Source organism: Hemitrygon akajei, chromosome 14 (assembly GCF_048418815.1).
Source record: "Hemitrygon akajei chromosome 14, sHemAka1.3, whole genome shotgun sequence".
In the NCBI taxonomy this organism is placed as follows: Eukaryota; Metazoa; Chordata; class Chondrichthyes; order Myliobatiformes; family Dasyatidae; genus Hemitrygon; species Hemitrygon akajei.
Window position 1 is genome coordinate 4401108 of NC_133137.1, and position 18667 is coordinate 4419774.

General features: G+C 45.0%; 1 protein-coding gene across 3 annotated transcripts in view; it reads left to right on the plus strand.

The window, feature by feature from the left end:
- The window catches only part of LOC140738239 (solute carrier family 2, facilitated glucose transporter member 11-like), an 81984-nt gene that overhangs the window by 38505 nt on the left and 24812 nt on the right, over positions 1 to 18667 (plus strand). For 2 of the 3 annotated variants that reach the window (XM_073065379.1, XM_073065380.1), the window contains exons 5-9: positions 3141 to 3270; positions 6835 to 6983; positions 8074 to 8261; positions 13307 to 13417; positions 18271 to 18411. In XM_073065379.1, the coding sequence (XP_072921480.1) occupies positions 3141 to 3270; positions 6835 to 6983; positions 8074 to 8261; positions 13307 to 13417; positions 18271 to 18411 (719 nt within the window). The remainder of the gene's footprint in view (positions 1 to 3140; positions 3271 to 6834; positions 6984 to 8073; positions 8262 to 13306; positions 13418 to 18270; positions 18412 to 18667) is intronic. The other variant, XM_073065381.1, reaches the window with a different exon arrangement.

Here is an 18667-nt window from a genome sequence, read left to right on the forward strand (position 1 = left end):
AGAAGGCTTTATTAACGAACTAACATTCAGGTTAATGGAGGTGCTTGTTTTTGAATGGTATTTAATGAAACAAAGATGAGTTTATCCGCATATTAGCTTATCCAAAGCCAGAGTGGCACTACAATCTATTGGAATTCCCACAGTAAGGACTTTAGTTCCCATTCTGAATTTCCTCCAGAATATTTGTGTGCTCTCAACAGCTGGCCACCTGCACTTCAAGCTCCAAGCTTCATAGTAAGAGAAGGATCTGTTGGAGTTGGCCTTCCTTACTCAGTGTCATTCAGTGAGAGCCACGACATGCGCTGGTTCACCTCCACTGTAATGTCCCCATTGAAGCCAAACAGCTAAGACCAGCAACGAGGTCAATGAGTTCATCAGAGAGGCAGTCAATAGTCACTGGGAGGATCTCCTCAACTACAGCTCTCTTCTTGAGATACACTTCCTTGACAACACCCCACAGCAATCTAACTGGGTTACATTTACCACCATTCCTGAACAATGAAAGGTCAAACACAGCAGCATCCCGAACAAAAAGTGACAAATTCTCAGGAGCAGAGATGATCTCCATTAAATCACAAACTTGGCAATGAAACACTTCAGTCACACATCCACAAATTGTCCATGCCTGGGAAGAGGAGATTGTTCCAGGGGAGCACGGAACATCTTCAAAGAAGCAAAAAAGCCCATGGTGAGACACAGGGTGGTTTCCCAGTCCGCTCTGGAATGCTCCCCAAAGTGAGGGTGCATTCCTGGAGGGGCACAGTCAACACTATTTCCACTGCTCAACAACTTTGAAGAAAGCAGTAGAAGTAGGGTCTATAAGTGGCCTTTTCAATCTGTTTAAATTCTTTGGCTCCATTAGTTAGGATTTGCAAGTGGTCACTGATGGAAGTCCATCACTAAAGCAGAATGCAAAGCATGATACTCAGCAAAGGGTTTACAACAGATCCGAGCTCGGTGAAGACTGGTGTCAGTCCAAGGGGAATGCATTTGTGTTCAGCAGGAAGCCAAGCCCAGAGCCATTGTCGGTGTTTGCATTGAAACATATGAGCCGATGGGCCTCACAGACACCCACACGTTGGAGAGCTGTAACCAGGATACTCTGCTGCACCACACGGTCCACCGGTAATAAAGTGAAACACGAGAAATTGTTGACCACTTTCAATAACTCAGTGAGCCACACACACTCATACCCCCGCCCCCCAGTCCCTGTTTCTTTCCCCTCTTCCACCTACTCTATCTGCCCATCACACATCCACTGGGCCCCCTCCCACTACTGTTCCCATCTGCCCTCCCCACCTCCCTTATTTGGTTTCATGCTCCACTTCTTCTCATATCAGATGCCATCTTCTTGAGCCTTCGTTGCCTCCATGTGTCACCTCCCAGTCCTTGTCACTATTTCCACTCTTCCCTCCTCTACCTGCCTCATCTATCATTTGCCAACTCTTAAAACATGGAACACAGAGCTGTAGAGCACAGTACAAACCACTTAGTCCATGATGTGCCAACCATTCAACGTAACCCTTACCCCCACATCCTCTCCATGTGCCTATCTAAGAGTCTCTAATATATTTGCCTCTACCACCAGCCCTGGCAGGGTGATCCACATACCCTCCACTTCCTGTGTAACAAAAACTTACTCTGACAGTGGCAGGTGGGGTCTAGTGTCAGGAAGCATATGGTCATGCACTTCGGTAGAACAAATGAAAGCATAGACAATTGTCTAAATGGAGAGAATATTTAAAAATTCTGAGGTGCAAAGTTAATTTGCGGGTTGAGTCAGTGGTGAGGAAGACAAATGTGATGTTAGCATTTGTTTCACGAGGACTTGAATAAAAAAGCTAGAATGCAATATTGAGGTTTTATAAGGCACTGGTGAGGCCTCACTTGGAGTGTTGTGAGCAGTTCTAAGGGATGTACTGATATTGGAGAGAGTTCAAACGAGGTTCACGAAAATGATAGTTGGATTGAAAGGCTTATCATATGAAGAGTGTTTGATGGCCCTGGGCCTGTATTCACTGGAATTCAGAAGAATGGGGGGTGCATCTCATTGAAACCTACTGAATGTTGAAAGGCCTCGACAGCGTGGATGTGGAGGGGATGTTTCCCTTGTTGGGAGGGTCTAAGACCAGAGGACACAGACTTTGAATAGACGGGTATCCATTTAGAATGGAGGCAAGAAGGAATTTCTTTAGCCAGTGTGTGGTGAATCTGTGGAATTTGTCACCACAGGCAGCTGTGGAGGCCAAATCACTGGGTATATTTAAGGCAGATTCTTGATTAGTCAGGGCATGAAGGGATACGGGGGGAAGGCAGGAGATTGGGGCTGAGAGGGAAATGGATCTGCCAGGATGAAATGGCGGAGCAAACTCAATGCGCCAAATGGCCTAATTCTCCTCCTTTAGCTTATGGTCTTTGGAACGTGGGATCACCCGAGGAAACCCATGGGGAGAATGTGCAAACTCCTTGCAGACAGCAGTGGGAATTGAACCCAGGTTGCTAGTGCTGTAATAGTTCATGCTCACCATGCTGCTCTAGCAGGCAAACAGGAAAAAGGATTCAAAGGTGTGCTCAGGGTATCCTTAAAAAAAAAGTGCACCATTCCCACTGTCTCCTGGGTATTGCTAACCCAGTGGAGAAGGAGTATTTGCGATGGTATTTCGAAGCTGGAGGCCTTGCATCAGGAGAAGGCATTGACTCTGTGTAAGCTGGGCAAGGGCACACCACTTTATAAACTACACACCCTAACAGGCACCTCCAGCTTCATCTGCGTAAGGCCTTCATGGCCTCATCAGCTTCAACAGAGCTCATGGAAGTGAAGTGGGAGGGAGTTAATCGGAGTTCCAGGCTGCTGTCAGGAGAGAACCTGTGCATCGGAGATCACAAGATCTGTGTAAATCCGTGCCCCCAAACGCCTTTCTTCTGCGCGTAATCTCATGCTGAATTCAGATCTCAATAATCTGAATCCTGCCCATTGAGGCTGGTGGATCAATTCACTGTGTGAATACCTGTTGTGTGATGCAAACTGCACCTGAGGAAACACTGGCCCTTGGCAGGTTTATAACACTGAGTACTGAGAGAGGCATGCATGGACTTACTGACCAAATGCTAACTGTTACTTTTCCTTCACCTGCTTTCAGGAGTCAGCCTGTGTGTGCAGCCTTTGTACCTGGGAGAAATCGCTCCCAAGGCTTGGAGAGGAGCCATAGTTATGGGAATCTCAATATTCTTAACATTAGGAATTCTAATTGGCCAGGTGATAGGACAAAGGTAAGGCAGTGAACATTTGATTAATTTTATTAGGAAGTTTACCCAGCCAGTGGGTCACTTTATTAAGGACACCCATACCATGTTAATTCATGTTAATGCAAATATCTAACCAGCCAATCATGTGGCAGCAAGTCAACGCGCAAAAGCATGCAGGCACGGTGAAGAGGTTCCATTCTTGTTCAGGCCAAGCATCAAATGGGGAATAAGAGTGTGATCCAAGTGACTTTGACCATGGAATGGCTGTTGGTGGTTTGGGTATCTCAGAAACTGCTGATGTCCTGGTGCTTTCATGCACAGAGGTTACAGAGAATGGTGTGAAAAACTAAGAACATCCAGCGAGTGGCACTGTGGGTGGAAATGCCCTATTAATAAGAGAGGGCAGAGGAGAATGGCCAGGCTGGTTCAAGGTGGCAGTGGTGGGTAGAAGAGCATGTCTGATCGTGCAACACGTTGCACCTTGAAGTGCAATGGAGAGGCAGGAGACACCAACATGCTTTCAGTGGCCAGTTTATTAGGTACAGGAGGTACACTCAGGTAATGTACCATCGAATCTGAGTACCTGACAGGTGAGTTTTATTCACATGCCACCTAGTTAGTGGTGCCTCTTCACCACAATCTGCTAACACTATTTTACTACAGTACTCCATATCCAATATACTGTCTCTGTTACACAAAGTATGACTCTACATACAACACAAGAGATTCTGCAGATGCTGGAAATCCAGAGCAACACGCACAAAATGCTGGAGGAACTCAGCAGGTCAGGCAGCGTCTATGGAGAGGAATAAAGAGTCGGTTTCAGGCTAAGACCCTTCTTCAGGTTTGGAAAGGAAGGGGAAGATGCCAGAATAGAACAGTGGGGGGAGGGGAAGACTAGCTAGAAGGTGGTAGGTGAAGCCAAGTGGGTAGAAAGGGCAGAGGGCTGGAGAAAGAGGAATCTGATAGGAGAGGAGAGTGAATCATGGGAGAAAGGGAAGAAGGAGGGCCTGGGAGATGCACTGGGCAGTTGAGGAGAAGAGGTAAGAGGCCAGAATGGGGAATAGAAAAGGGAAGGGAGAGGGAATAATGCGATGTGGCCTTCTCTACATTGCTGAGACCTGACGTAAATAGGGGGACCACTGTGTTGAGCATCACCATTCCATCCTCCAAGAGTGGGATTTCCCGGTGGCCAACCTTTTTAATTCTTATCCCCATTCCCATTCTGAAATGTTAGTCCATGGCCTCCTCTACTACATGATGAGGCCACTCTCAGGGTGGAGGAGCAACACCTCATATTCCCTCTAGGCAGCCTCCAACCTGATGGCATAAACGTTGATTTCTCCTACCTTCCCAATTGGAGGTCAATTGGCATTGTCTGATTACTCCATTGTTAGTTGTGTGGCAAAACAATCATAGAGAAGGTGATGGGCGTGGGAAAGAATAAGATGTATGTGTGGGGAAACGTGGAAGGTGAATGGGATTGCTTTCCTTGGTGCAGGCATGGAACTAAAGGGCTGAATGGCCTTCTATGTTGTAAGTAGGTAGTTAGGATGACAAAGCCCAGAAAAGGTGGAACTGAACACGAGGAGGAGTGGTGGAGGTCGTGTCCAGAATCATTCCACAAAAGTGAAAAGATTATGTTGCAACTTTACAAAAGTCTGGTTGGGCCACATCTGGAGTATTGTATATAGTTCTGGTCGCCCCACTATAGGAGGGATGTTGAGGCTTTGGAGAGGGTGCAGAAGAGGTTTACCAGGATGCTGCCTGGTTTAGAGGGCACGTGCTGTCAGGAAAGGCTTGATAAACTTGGGCTGTTTTCTCTGGAGCTGCGGAAGGTGGGGGGAGATCTGATAGAGGTTGATAAGATTATGAGAGGCATAGTATCATAGAGACAAAGAGTATCTGTTTCCCAGGGTTGAACTGTCTAATACCAGAGGGCAAACATTGAAGGTGAGAGGGGGAAGGTTCAAGGGGGATGTGAGGGGTAAGTTTTTTACTCAGAGAGTGTGGATGCCTGGTGTGGTGGTTGAGGCAAATACTTTAGAAGCTATTAAGAGATGTTTGGATAGGCACGTGAAAGCAAGGAAGATGGAGGGATATGGACATTGTGTAGGTAGGAGGGATTAGAGTTTGGGTGTTTTCGGTTTCCTTTTAACTGATTCAGCACAAGATTGTGGGCTGAATGGCCTGTCCTGTGCTATATTGTTCTATCTCTATGACTTATGATCTTATAATAGCAGCACAATTTAACTTCAGTTCACGATCTGAAATCATAAAAATGAAGCAGCGATGTTGATTTTAGACATGTGCAAGATGGGAAAGGTTTAAAAGGGATACAGGCCAAATGCAGAGCACTGTGAACAGCCTTAGGCCCCTTATCTTAGAAAGGATGCGCTGAAACTGGAGAGGGTTCAAAGGAAGTTCACGAAAATGATTCCAGGACTGAATGGCTTGTCATATGAAGAGCTGGTTCTAGGCTGGTATTCATTGAAATTCAGAATTGTGAGGGCTGTCCTCATTGGAACCTATTGAAGGCTTTGATAGAGTGGGTGTGGAGAGAATGTGTCCTATGGTGGGAGAGGACACAGCCTCTGAATAGCGGGGCATCCTTTTAGAGATGAGGTGGAATTTCTTTAGCCAGAGAACCTGGAATTCTCTGCCACAGGCAGCTGTGGAGGTCAGGTCTTTATGTGTATTTAAGGCAGAGGTTGATAGATTCTTGATTGTTCAGGGCGCAAACATTGATGCTGCCTGACTTGCTGAGTTCCTTCAGTATTTTGTGTGTGCTGCTCACGTTTTCCTGCATTTACAGACTCACTTGTGTTTGGAGTCAAAACGTTTTAGTTTAAACCTCTGAGATATTGTCTTTGAATAGGTGCTAGGGAGATGAGATGAACTGTTATGTTGAACATGAATACATCTTGTATAGAAACCCTGAGTTATAAATGATAGTGTTATTGAGTCATGGTCATCAATTACTGAAGCAAATAAACAGGCCTTTTGGCCTCTGGTCCATATCAAACTGATCTTCCTCCTCGTCCTGTCTACCTGCATCAAGACCATTTTCCTCTGAACCACGACCATTCACGTATCTATCCAACCTTGTCTTATTCACCCTATTATCAGATCCTCAAGAAGGGGGCATAAAACAGCTGGAAAATGTAGAAGAAAGAGGAGCTGAGAGAACAATGAAAAGACAAAGGAGAAAGCAGTTGTGGTTGTCTCAGATTCAGACCAAAAATAACTAATTTTCCAGTAATGACAATTAACCCATGAAATAGACGGATTCAAGTGGTGTGACTCCTGCTACTGAAAACTAAGAAGTACAGAGGCAACTGTACCGTAACTGCTGGAACATTCACTGAACAATTCCATGTATTTAGGTAATTTATATAAAAATAGAAGCAGGCATGGGGAAGTTAAACTGCAAGAAAAGTGACAATTCTACACCCCAATCCAACACTACCTATACAGCTCACAACATTGAGCCCGAGGAAAGCTCTTTGCTTAGCGGTCCCTGAATTGGAGGCACTAGGGTTGTTTCTGTGCTGAGCTGCTTTTTATTGTTGCCTCTGCTGCTTGCAGGGAGTTGCTGGGCAGGGAGCAGTACTGGCATATCCTGCTCTCCACCACCTGCGTCCCAGCTCTACTGCAGCTGCTGCTGTTGCCGTGGTGTCCTGAGAGCCCCAGGTACCTCTTGATCGACAAAGGACTGGAAGCAAAAGCCCTCCAGAGTACGTATTGTGTTTGTTTGTAGAATTCCTTGGAAGACTAGTTCAGCTTTGATCACCATAGCGTAAACCTGCTTTATACAGTGTGTATGATTCAAAAGTTTCCCCTCAGATTTCCTCTTAGACATTCACCTTTCACCCTAAACCTATGACCTCTATAGTGGTGGGACACCCATTCAGGACCCCTTTTGCACCTCAGGTCCCTGTGGGTTCAATGTGCGTGGTGGAAAGTTAAGCTCATGATCCAGACAGACACTCTGCTGCAGAGCTGTCCAGGTGTGTCGGACATTTGTTCGAATTTAGAATTATTTTTAATCTTACATCCATCCCACAATGTGAGGGAGTAAAAACTTTGCATTATGACTCTGTCGCAATGTACAGACATGTGAATTGAAAAGTCTAATGACTTGTAGAAAGTAGCTGTCCCATAGCCTGTCGATCCTGACTTTCATGCTGTGGTACTGTTTGCCAGACGGAAGCAGCTGGAACAATTCACGGTCGGGGTGACTGGTGTCCTCGATGATCTTCCAGGCCTTCTTTATGCACCTCGTGCTGTAAATGTCCTCAATGGAGGGAAGTTTACATCCACAGCTGCTGTTTCTCTGATCAGACCAGTGATCATGAGTATTATGTTGAAGAAGGAGGGAGAATTCCCCCGGAATACTGGCCAAACATCCCTCTAGGTTCATATGATCTGCTCCATGTCTCAGTTATGGTGGTACCTCGCAACGGGTAAACTGACTGCAGTGTTTCTCACACTACTACGAACTGTTGTTTAAATGTACTTCTGTGTTTGTCAGCACAGCTCACTGTCCCGTACCCCGATACTGAGTCTATGTGAGTTTCTTCAGAGGTGAAACTGAGGTATTTTGTTGACACAGTTCTTTCACTAACTCTACTGATTAAACCTTTTGTATCAATTACATTTCCACTTCCAAATTGGCTCATTGTACTGACCCATCATAGTTTAGGTTCAGCAGGAACTCCTGTTGCAGTCAACTACCTGCCATGTCCTTTTGATGAGGAAGGAACTTGACCATTTTATAAGATGTTTAACCTATTGGGTCCCTGAAAACTGCTTTCTCTCTCTCAGGTCTCAGGCAATTGCACGGTGCTCATTCCTACTTGAGTGAATTGGAGGATATAGAGAAGGAGCGGGTGGTGATACAGCTACAACGGTCAAAGGGACTATGGGAACTTCTCACAAATCGCTTGACTCGATGGCAGCTGATCACCGTCATCATGGTTAACATCGGTCAGCAACTCAGTGGTATCAACGCTGTAAGTATACACTTGCATCTTCTTACAAGTGTTGACATTTTCACGGATGCGATCTGTGCATCTTCTTTGATCTACGATTCTATGATCCTCTTTGTTTGTCCCTTAGCAAATGATAAAACGGAATTCCGGAAATGTTTTAATTATATTATGTGCAGTGTGTATCTGATTTGGGCTGTAACCACACAGCACTCTGTCAATGGACATCTTTATGTCAGTTTTGCATGCAGGGACGTTAACCGTCCATTTCTTAATGAACATGAGCAAGCCAGCCATTGCACTGTGCTTGGATGCAGCCTGGTCTCGTACACTTAGGAACAGATGCAGAAGCTGGAGATCATGTGCTCCTGTGGGAGGACTCTGCAGGCTCCCCGGAGGTTTTGTCTGCATTTGGCCGTTGGCACTTCAGTTTGTGCTCCGTGAATTTCTGGATTTGTTCCAATGATCAGCAAAGAGCCAAAATCCAGAAACATTACACATTAAAACCAATAATCATGCTTTTCTTTTTTTTACTGAGTTCAGAGAAGGTTCCTGCAAAAGTCAGTGGAACAGGGAAGACACTTGTACTTACACTTGGGACACACATAGTTGAGGTAACAATGGAGATTCAGGAGAGGAATTTTCAGTGAAACCACAAATTGTCCAAAATGAATGGCAGCAAGTGGGCAGACCCATTGGAACTGAAAACTTCTCAGATTTCAGATTCACATGTACATTGAAACACAGTGAAATGCTTCATCTGCAGTAACAGCCATGTGTTAGTTCAAACTAGCTACAGATGTGCTGGGAGCAGTCCACTAGTGTCACCACACGTTCCAGCACCAGCATTGCCTGCTCACCATGCTCAGCAGAACAACAGAACACAACAAGCAACAAAAAAAACAACAAAGCCCCTTCCTCCCTCCCACCCATTCGCACACATGGACAGTCCTCCAACTTCCCGACGGGCCTCTGGGCCTGCAGTCTCCAGCCTTCTCCCTATTGACTTGTTCAAAAGTGTTGAGCAAAGTCATAATCTAACTTCAAACTCTTTGAACAGATCTGGCCCTCAGGCCAAGTTTTCAATGACTGAAGAGGATTCTGATCTGAAGTTTGTGGAGGTTGGAGCAGATCTACTTGTGTAGTCCACCAGACTTCTAGATCTTTCCATTGGTTAGCAGTCAGGAATACTCTGTGACCTGCAATGTAAACATTCCTCATATGGCTTCTTAATCACTCTGCAACCTTGCTGTGTGAATGGGTATTTTACAGTATTGCCTCTGCATCTGGCAAAGTGAAAGTTCTGCTGCTGAGGATCACATGCTGTTTGATAATACATCTCCTAGAAATCCTGGAATATTCAGCAGGTAGGACAGCATCTGTGGAGATGGAAGCAGTGTTTCTCTTTCAGGAGTCCTTTTTCTGTACATGCTGCCTGACCTGCTGAGTGCTCCCAGCATGTTCTGTGTTTATTTCTCTCATTAAGGTCCAGGGGGCTTTTGTACAGGGAGTGAGATACTTGTGCCCATCTCTATGCAGTTACTCAGACCAAAATCCCACTGCTTCTTTCAATGGATGCTCTCTCTAGCCAGCCCATTGATGCTCAAAATGCATTGCTAGCACAGCACTACAAAATAGATTAAAAGCACATGTAAAACCATAGATTATCAAGGTCATTTTCTGTCAGATGCCATGGAAGAAACTGGTGAAATGAGTGATAATAACAGAAAGGAAAATTGGATGCAAATCGGCTTAATAAGGCTGCTTGGAATGGGTAATCAGACTGTCTGGGGTTCAAGACAGACCAGTAAATAGTGCTACTGTTTCACAGCTCCACAGGCCCAAATTTAATCCTGGTCTCCAGTGTTCTCCATGTGGAACTAACATACTCTTTCTGTAACCCTGTGGGTCTGGTCTCCCCGGGTACTCCCACATCCCAAAGACAAGCAAATGAATATAAATTACCTCCAGTATGGGTGGTGGAAGATTCGGGGCAGAGCTGCTGGCCTTGTGAGGGAAGTTGTAGGGAAAGAAGTGGGGAAAAGAGATCGATGGAGCTGTTCCTGGAGCCAGCGTAGACTGAATGGCGGAGCTGCTGGGTTTGAGCAGTTGCCATCCCCATTGCTGCTGGAAGTTTTATTGAGAATCTGAGATTTATGGATTGGAGTGTAGTTGAAACTAACTGTAGGTCATATTGGCCACTTTCAGTTCTTTGTGTTTCTTTCATTTTTCTGATTGGCAGGCTGGGGGTTTGGGGTTTGATGGTCTTGTTTCTGTTTCTGTTTCTCCGTGTAGGTGACCTGTTAGTTGTTGTGTGAGGGAGGGGTTGCGGGTTTGGGCTCTGAGAATTTTTGTTTCCTTTTCTTTTGCGTGGGGGGTGGGGGTTGGTGATTGATGTCTTCTCTTTCAACTATTTCTATATTTCTGTATTTTGTGGCTATCCGGAGAAGACAAATCTCAGAGATGTATTTTGCATTTATACTCTGATAATAAAAGGGACACTTGAACCCTTGAAGAAGGAAGTGGAGGATGAGCTGAGTAAGTATTTTGCATCAGTCTTCACCGTGGAAGACAAAAACAGTGTACTGGTAGCTCGGGAGTGTCAATGGACAAAAGTGAGTGCAGTTGCTGTTACTAGGGAGAAGGTGCTTGGGAAGCTGAAAGATCTGAAGGTAGAGAAGTCACACAGACCAGATGGACAACACTCCAGAGTTCTGAAAGAGGTAGCTGAGGAGATTGTGGAGGCATTAGTAGTGATCTTTCAGGAACCACTAGATTCTGGAGTGGTTCCAGAGGTCTGGAAAATTGCAAATGTCACTCCACTCTTTCAGTAGGGAAGCAGGCAGGCAAAAGTAAGGAAATTATAGACCAGTTAACCTGACCTCAGTGGTCAATGATTGGGAAGATGTTGGAGTCAACTGTTAAGGATGTGGTTTGGGGGTACTTGGAGGCACATGATAAAATAGACCAAAGTCAGTGAGGTTTTATTAAAGGAAAATCTAGCCAGTCAAATCTGTTGGAATTCTTTGAGGAAATAACAAGCAGGATAGACAAAGGAGAGTCAGTGAATGTTGTTTACTTGGATTTTCAGAAGGCCTTTGACGAGATGCCACACATGAGGCTGCTTAACAAGATCAGAGCCCATAGTATTATAGGAAGGATATTAGCATGGATAGAGTGTTGGCTCATTGGCAGCAGATAAAGAATGGGAGTAAAGGAAGCCTTATCTGGTTGGTTGTTGGTGGCTAGTGATCCACAGGGGTCAGTGTTGTTTTTACGTTGTATCTGAATGATTTGCATGATGGAATTGGTAGCTTTGTAACCAAGCGTGTGGACGATGGACAGGTGGAGGGGCAGGTAGCGCTGAGGAAGCAGGGAGTCTGCAGAAGGACTTGGACAGATTAGGAGAATGGGTAAAGTGGCAGACAGAATACAGTGTTGGGAAATGTGTAGTCATGCACTTTGGTAGAAGGAATAAAAGCATAAACTATTTTCTAAATGGAGGAAATTCAAAAAATATGGCAAGCAAAGGGACTTGGGACTATTCATGCAAGATTCCCTAAAGGTTAATTTGAAGGTTGAGTTTGTGGGGAGGAAGGCAAATGAAATGATGACATTTATTTCAAGAGGACGAGAATATAAAAGCAAGTACGTAATATTGAAGTTTTTAAGGCACTGGTGAGGCCTCAGTTGGAGTATTGTGATCAGCTTTGAGCCCTGTAAAGAAGAATGGATGTGCTGATGTTGAAGAGGCTTCATGAGAATGTTTCCTTCTTTTTCTTTTCTCTCTCTGTCCCTCTCACAATCACTCCTTGCCTGCTCTCTATCTCCCTCTGGTGCTCCCCTCCTCCTTTCTTTCTCCCATGCCTCCCATCCCATGATCCTTTCCCTTCTCCAGCTGTGTATCCCTTTTGTCAATCACCTTTCCAGCTCTTAGCTTCACCCCTCCCCTTCCTGTCTTCTATCATTTCGGATTTCCCCATCCCCCTCCCACTTTCAAATCTCTTACTATCTCTTCTTTCAGTTAGTCCTGACGAAGGGTCTCGGCCCGAAACGTCGACAGTGCTTCTACCTATAGATGCTGCCTGTCCTGCTGTGTTCCACCAGCATTTTGTGTGTGTTGTTGTTTGAATTTCCAGCATCTGCAGATTTCCTCGTGTCCAGAATCGAAAGGCTTATTGTATGAGGAGCTCTGGCCTTCACTCGCTGGAATTTGAAAGAATGAGGGAGGGATCTTATTGAAACCTGTTGAAAGTTGAAAGCCCTAGATAGAGTGGATGTGGAACGGGTGCGTCCTGTGATGGGGAAATCTAGGATCAGAGGGCACAGCAACAGAATAGGCGGATGTCCATTTAGAATGGAGGTGAGGAAGAATTACTTTAGCCGGAGGGTGGTGAATCTGTAGAATTCATTGCCACAGGCGGCTGTGAAGGCCAGGTCATTGTGTGCATTTAAGGTGGAGGTTAATAGGTTCTGGATTAGTCAGGCGTGAGGAGAAGGCTGGAGAATGGGGTTGAGAGTGAAGTGGATAAGCCATGATGAAGTGATGGAGCAGACGCGATGGGTGAATGGCCTAATTCTGCTGATAAACACCAGCCTTGGCAGCCCATTCCAGGTGCCTACCATGCTTTATATACCAATCTTGCCCCATTAATCTCTTTTAGCCTTTCCCCTCTCACCTTAAACACAGCTCCTCCGCTATTTGACTCTCCTAGCCTGGGTAAAGAGACTCTATTTCCTCTCTGCTCCTCATAATTTTACCACAACTCCCCTCAGTAGCCAGCACTTCAAAGGAAACAACCACAGTTTGATCAGTCTCTTCTTGTAGCTCATGCCTTCTAAGCCAGACAGCATCCTGGTAAAAACGTATAGCCAACCATGAGCAGTTCTGGTGTTAAGTGGAAACCTGGCCAATGGTGTGATGAATAAATCTGATTCTGAATCTGAAACAGAAGCCAAATGGGCAAGAAGCAAGTGCAGCAATCTATGTTTACTTTTCCAGTTATTTATCAGTCAGGAAATGATGTGCTTAAGTAGTTCTAACGTTTAACATGTTCTGTATTTTTCAGATCTACTTCTATGCCACTTACATATTTGAGAAAGCTGGAATTGGCCAGGCATACATCCCATATGTTACTATGGGAACGGGGGCCTGTGAGTGTTTCTCAGCCTTATGCTGTGTAAGTAGAAGATATTTGCAAATCTATCAACCGCCAATCATTTTATCAGCAACTTGTGAAACTACTTTCACTGTCAGATTGATATCCTCCTTGTAGAGAAAGGAATAACTTTGAGGATATCAATGGACCTGAATGTTGTACTCTCACTTGAAACTTTGGCTAAATTCAACCAGACTTGAACATAGGTTCAAAGTAAATGTCAAAAGAACGGAGAAGAGAGATGATTTTAATATAAGACAAAAAAGGCTGCAGATGCTGGAATCTGGAACTAAAACAGAACACTGGAAAATCCCAGTGAGGAGGCAAAAGATGCAGCTGACACTTTAGGCCAGGGTATGGGACTGAGCGGGAACAGGGCAGATTGTAAGATATTAGCAATGCGGTTGGGGGGGGGGGGGTGGATAGAGGCTGGTAGATGATGGGTGGAACCATTTGGGCAGATGGAGAAGGGTTTGGGAGAGGTGGTCATAGGGAGAAGAAAACTAAATGGACAGGTGAGTGTGAAAGAAGGACACCAGGTGTGTGGGATACCTTTTCTTAAGTGTGGGTGTAATCTGGAATAGGATAACTGTAAGGGTGAAGGACAAGGGAAACATGCACAATACTTTTCAACCAAGAAGAAAGTAGTAAAGGTAAGTGAGATTGTGACAGTGAACCAGAGAAAAGGGCAGGAATATGTGGTAAGAGGATGGAGCCTGAAGTATGTTTCTCAGAACAGTATTGCAGAGATTCAGGGAACTGTGCCATTGTAGTGAGATTATTATAAGTTCTGGTAATGGCAAATCTCAGGACTCAGCCCTTAAAGGGACATGCACTCTGCAGCACTCTTCCAGCTACAGATGTTTTGACAAAGGGTCTGCAACTTGAAATGCCATCTCTTGTTTCTCTTTCTACATACACTCTCTGACCTGCCAAGCAGCTCTGTTTTTGTTGCCAACTTATGAAATCTGCAGATTTAAAAAACATATTTTCATTTACTGTCTCAGAGAAGCCTAGTCTGTGTAAGCATTCATGGAGAAGTCTAGCTTTGAGCATTGGACCCTGGGTGAGCCAAGGGAATTTTCAATCTAATTGTCTTTTAATGTCTCCTCCTGTCAGGACCTCACGAGTGTCTATCTCGATTTCTGAGTCAGTGGTGGTGTTCGAGGTGGACACATCCACACCTGAAGTAGTTTTTGATTGTAGGAAAGTCATTGAAAGTACAAGAGCAGTTCACTCTGTAGAGCCCTCGTCAAAGGCCAGAGTATCGGTCCTTCAGATAACAGGAGTGCGGCATAGGAGATTGGTTAGTTCTCACGCCAATGAGATTGAGCTGGGGATAAATATTGGGATTCAGACTATTTCTGCTGTCCTTTGGGGATAGTTGAACTTGTGAACAAGTTTCTTCTGTTCTTAAAACTCCTATCAGAACTTCCTGCTGGACATGCTGTACCTGGAAGTATAGGAGTCTTGGGTCTCACACCACCAGGTTCAGGAACAGTTATTACCCTACAACCATCAGACTACTAAACAATATGGATAACCTCACTCTCCTTAATACTAAACTGATTCCACATCTGTGGACCCACTGTCAAGGATTTTACAACTCATGTTCTCGATGTTATTTATTTAATTTATTTGTTTTTATTTTCACATTGGTTGTTTGTCAGTCTTTATGTGTAGTTTTTCATTGATTTTGTTGTAGTTCTGTTTTACTGTGAATGCCTGCAAAAATGCATATAGTGATATGCTGACATGTACTTTGATAATAAATGTGCTATGAACTTTGAACTTTGTAAAGATGCCTAACAATGGTCCACTGTCACTCTGCTTAGTGTTTGGGTTGAGTTGTTCCCCATTCTTGGCAAACCATTTGCAAACGTTTCGTCATCATACAAGGAGACAGCATCGGTGATGATGGTATCACCTCATGTGGTGATGAAATGTTTGCAAATAAATTACCAAGATCAGAGAACAACTCAACCCAACCACCATCCACTGGAATTACACATTTTCCGAGCTATTTCCAACTCTGCTCAGTGTTGCTGATCTCATTGATGCAGTACCATCGTGAGAAGGACGTCTAGCTATTCCTGGGCCTCCAGTCTCCAAGATGTTGCTATAACAGTCTACCTAAAATCACCAAGCAATATGATGTGCACAAATGGTAGCTGTCACTCTGGAAAATGCAGCATCACACAAGGCTTTAGTTGATTATATTTCCGATATAGTGACCCTCTGCATGCCAGAAGCAGAGCCTGAAACGAAGCTGCTGAGTCTCGAGATGTGCATTGCAAGAAATAAGCTGCTCCTTCAAATTAGATAAGGAATTTCAGGGAGAAGCACTGTCGACGTTTCGGTCCTGACGAAGGGTCTCGGCCCGAAACGTCGACAGCGCTTCTCCCTATAGATGCTGCCTGACCTGCTGCGTTCCACCAGCATTTTGTGTGTGTTGCTTGAATTTCCAGCATCTGCAGATTTCCTCGTGTTTGCCTAAGGAATTTCAGGGTTAGCCCTGAGTGGAATGAATGGAATGAAAAAGAGGCACCACCATGTGCAATTGGACCATCGATTTCTTTACTTGCAGACCCCAGTCATTTTGGATTGGCAACAACATCTCTTCCACAATCTCCATCAGCACAAGTGCACCACACAGCTGTGTGTTTAGCCCCCTGCTCTGGTTGCTTTATCCTTATGACTGTGAGGCTAAGCACAACTCCAATGCTATACTTACGTTTGCTGTTGTCACCATTGCTGCAGGCCAAATCAAAGGTGGTGACGATTCAGCATAGAGTAGGGAGACTGAAAATCTGCCTGAGTGGTACCACAACAACAACCTCTCACTGAATGTCAGCAAGACCAAGGAGCAGATTATTGTCTTCAGAAGGTGGTCTTCAGAAGACCATGAGGTCCTCGTCAGGAGATCAGAGGATCAGCAAATTTAAATTCCTCACTGTTACCATTTCAGGGGGCCTGTCCTGGGCCCAGAACGTAAGAGCAATTACGAAGTAAGCATGTACTACTTACTTAGATATGCATCTACTTACTTGGATATTTGCAAAGCTTCAGCATGTCTTGTAAATTTTTGACAAACTTCTATAGATGTGTGGTGGAGAGTATACGGATTGATTGCTTTACAGCCTGGTTTGGAAACACAAATGCCTTTGAATGGAAAATCCTGCAAAAAGTAGTGGATGTGGCCCAGTCCATCACGGGTAAAGCCCTCCCACCATCGAGCACGTCTACATGAAGCACTGACACAGGAGAGCAGCATCCATCATCAGGGACCCCCACCACTCGAGACATGCTCCCCTCCCACTGCTGCCCTCGGGGGAAGGTACAGGACTCACACCACCCGGTTCAGGAACAGGCCTTACCCCTCAACCATCAGGCTCCTGATCCAGTGGGGTCATGACCCATCACTGAACTGTTCCCACAACCTATAGGACTCACTTCCAAGGACTCTTCATCTTAGGTTCTTGATATTTATTGCTTATTTATTTATTATTATTATTTACTTTTTCTTCCACGTTTGCCCGGTTTGTTGTCTTATTCACATTGGCTGTTTGTCCATCCTGTTGGGTGTCGGCTTTCAGAGATTCTATGATGTTTCTTAGATATATTGTGTGTGTCTGCATGAACACTCATCTCAGTGGGGACAGATACGTACCTTGATAATAAATTTACTTTGAACTTTGAGACGGCAAAACAAAGGTGGATGTTTCACTGAGGAGATCCATTTATTCCCTGTGCTGACTCATCCCTCAAGAAGTGGCCCTGATGAAGGTCCATGCAGGGAGATCTGTGTTCAGGGTATTGTGGATGGGTGGGTGGGTGGGGGGGGGGGGTATTGTTCTGGGCAGATCTGAGAAAAATTACATGATTTACATCTGGGAGAAGATCGCAGGGCCCTGTTTGCTCTATTCAGTGGAAACTTATCATCCGGTTTCCAAGAGTACTTTGACATAGCCAACGCCTCATTGTGTTGCATAGCTTCTAGTCACAATCCAAAGAACAGGTGACTGGCTAAAGGCCGTGTGTTTAGTTCACTGGTGTCCATGGACATCAAGTGCTCCAAATTCCTAGAAACTGAGACATCATGACAGTCCCTAATGATTTTGTAGATAAGGAAAATTCCTTGCAACAGGTATGAATATTCCGTATCTGCCCATTCGGAAAGCTCGGGAAATTAAATGTGGGAGGCAGCAGTGCCCCTTTTGCACAATCTGCTTCCAGCACCTTTGGGAATCCAAGCTCATGGTAAACGTTCATCACTCACTACCATCCCACAGAAGCTGAATTTCTGAGCTGTCTGAAAAAATGGTGCGGGTGAGTCGCTCAGCCAGGTGGGCATCTGCCAATGAAGGAAGCTGATTGGCATGGGAGTTCATGGCGTGGCACCTTTGACCGCCGAGTACGGAGCAGACAGTAAGTTGGGTGCCCTGCTGCCTCTTCCAGGAGCCACCCTACAGCCCCAAGCCACGGTGTCGTCTGTCTTACAGCTGCCCAGGAGAGAGGCATTGGAGTCGGTGTGTCACTGGGTGTTTGGGGCAGTGCGGTGCAGTACCCAAGCTGGAGTCAGTGCTGCCACCTAGTGTTCACTCGGCAGAAGACAAGCTGACTGCAGACTGCGGCAGCATTCACGGACTCAGGGACTGGGATTATGTTTTTTTGTGTGACTCTATTTACTGATGTATGTGCTTGCTTTCTTATACCTGTTACATGTGCCTTGTGCTGCGTGTGACTGTTGGTCATGTGTTTTGCATCTTGGCCCCAGAGTAATGCTATTTCATTTGGCTGTGTTCATAGGTATTCATATATGGTTAAATAACAATTAAACTTTAACAAACTGAATATAGTCCTGTCCATTACAGGAATTGTCCTACCACCACCGAGCACATCTACATGAAGCACTGCCACAAGAAAGCAGCATCTATAATCGAGGACCCCAATCAGCCAGGCCATGTTCTCTTGCTGCTACCACTGAACAGGAGCCTCAGGTCCCACACCAGCAGGTTCAAGAGCAGTTATTACCCTACAATGTTATTACCCTCAGGATTGTGAACCAGCACGGATGTTATGTCTTCACTTTCCCCAACCCTGAACTGATTCTGCTTTCTAGGACTCCACAACTCAAGTTCTCAGTATTACAGTATTTATTTTTCATTTGCACAGTTTGTCTTCTTTTGCACATTGGTTGTTTGTCAGTCTTCATTTATGTATAATTTTTCACATATTCTTTGTGTTTCTTTACTTGGCTGTAAATGCCGA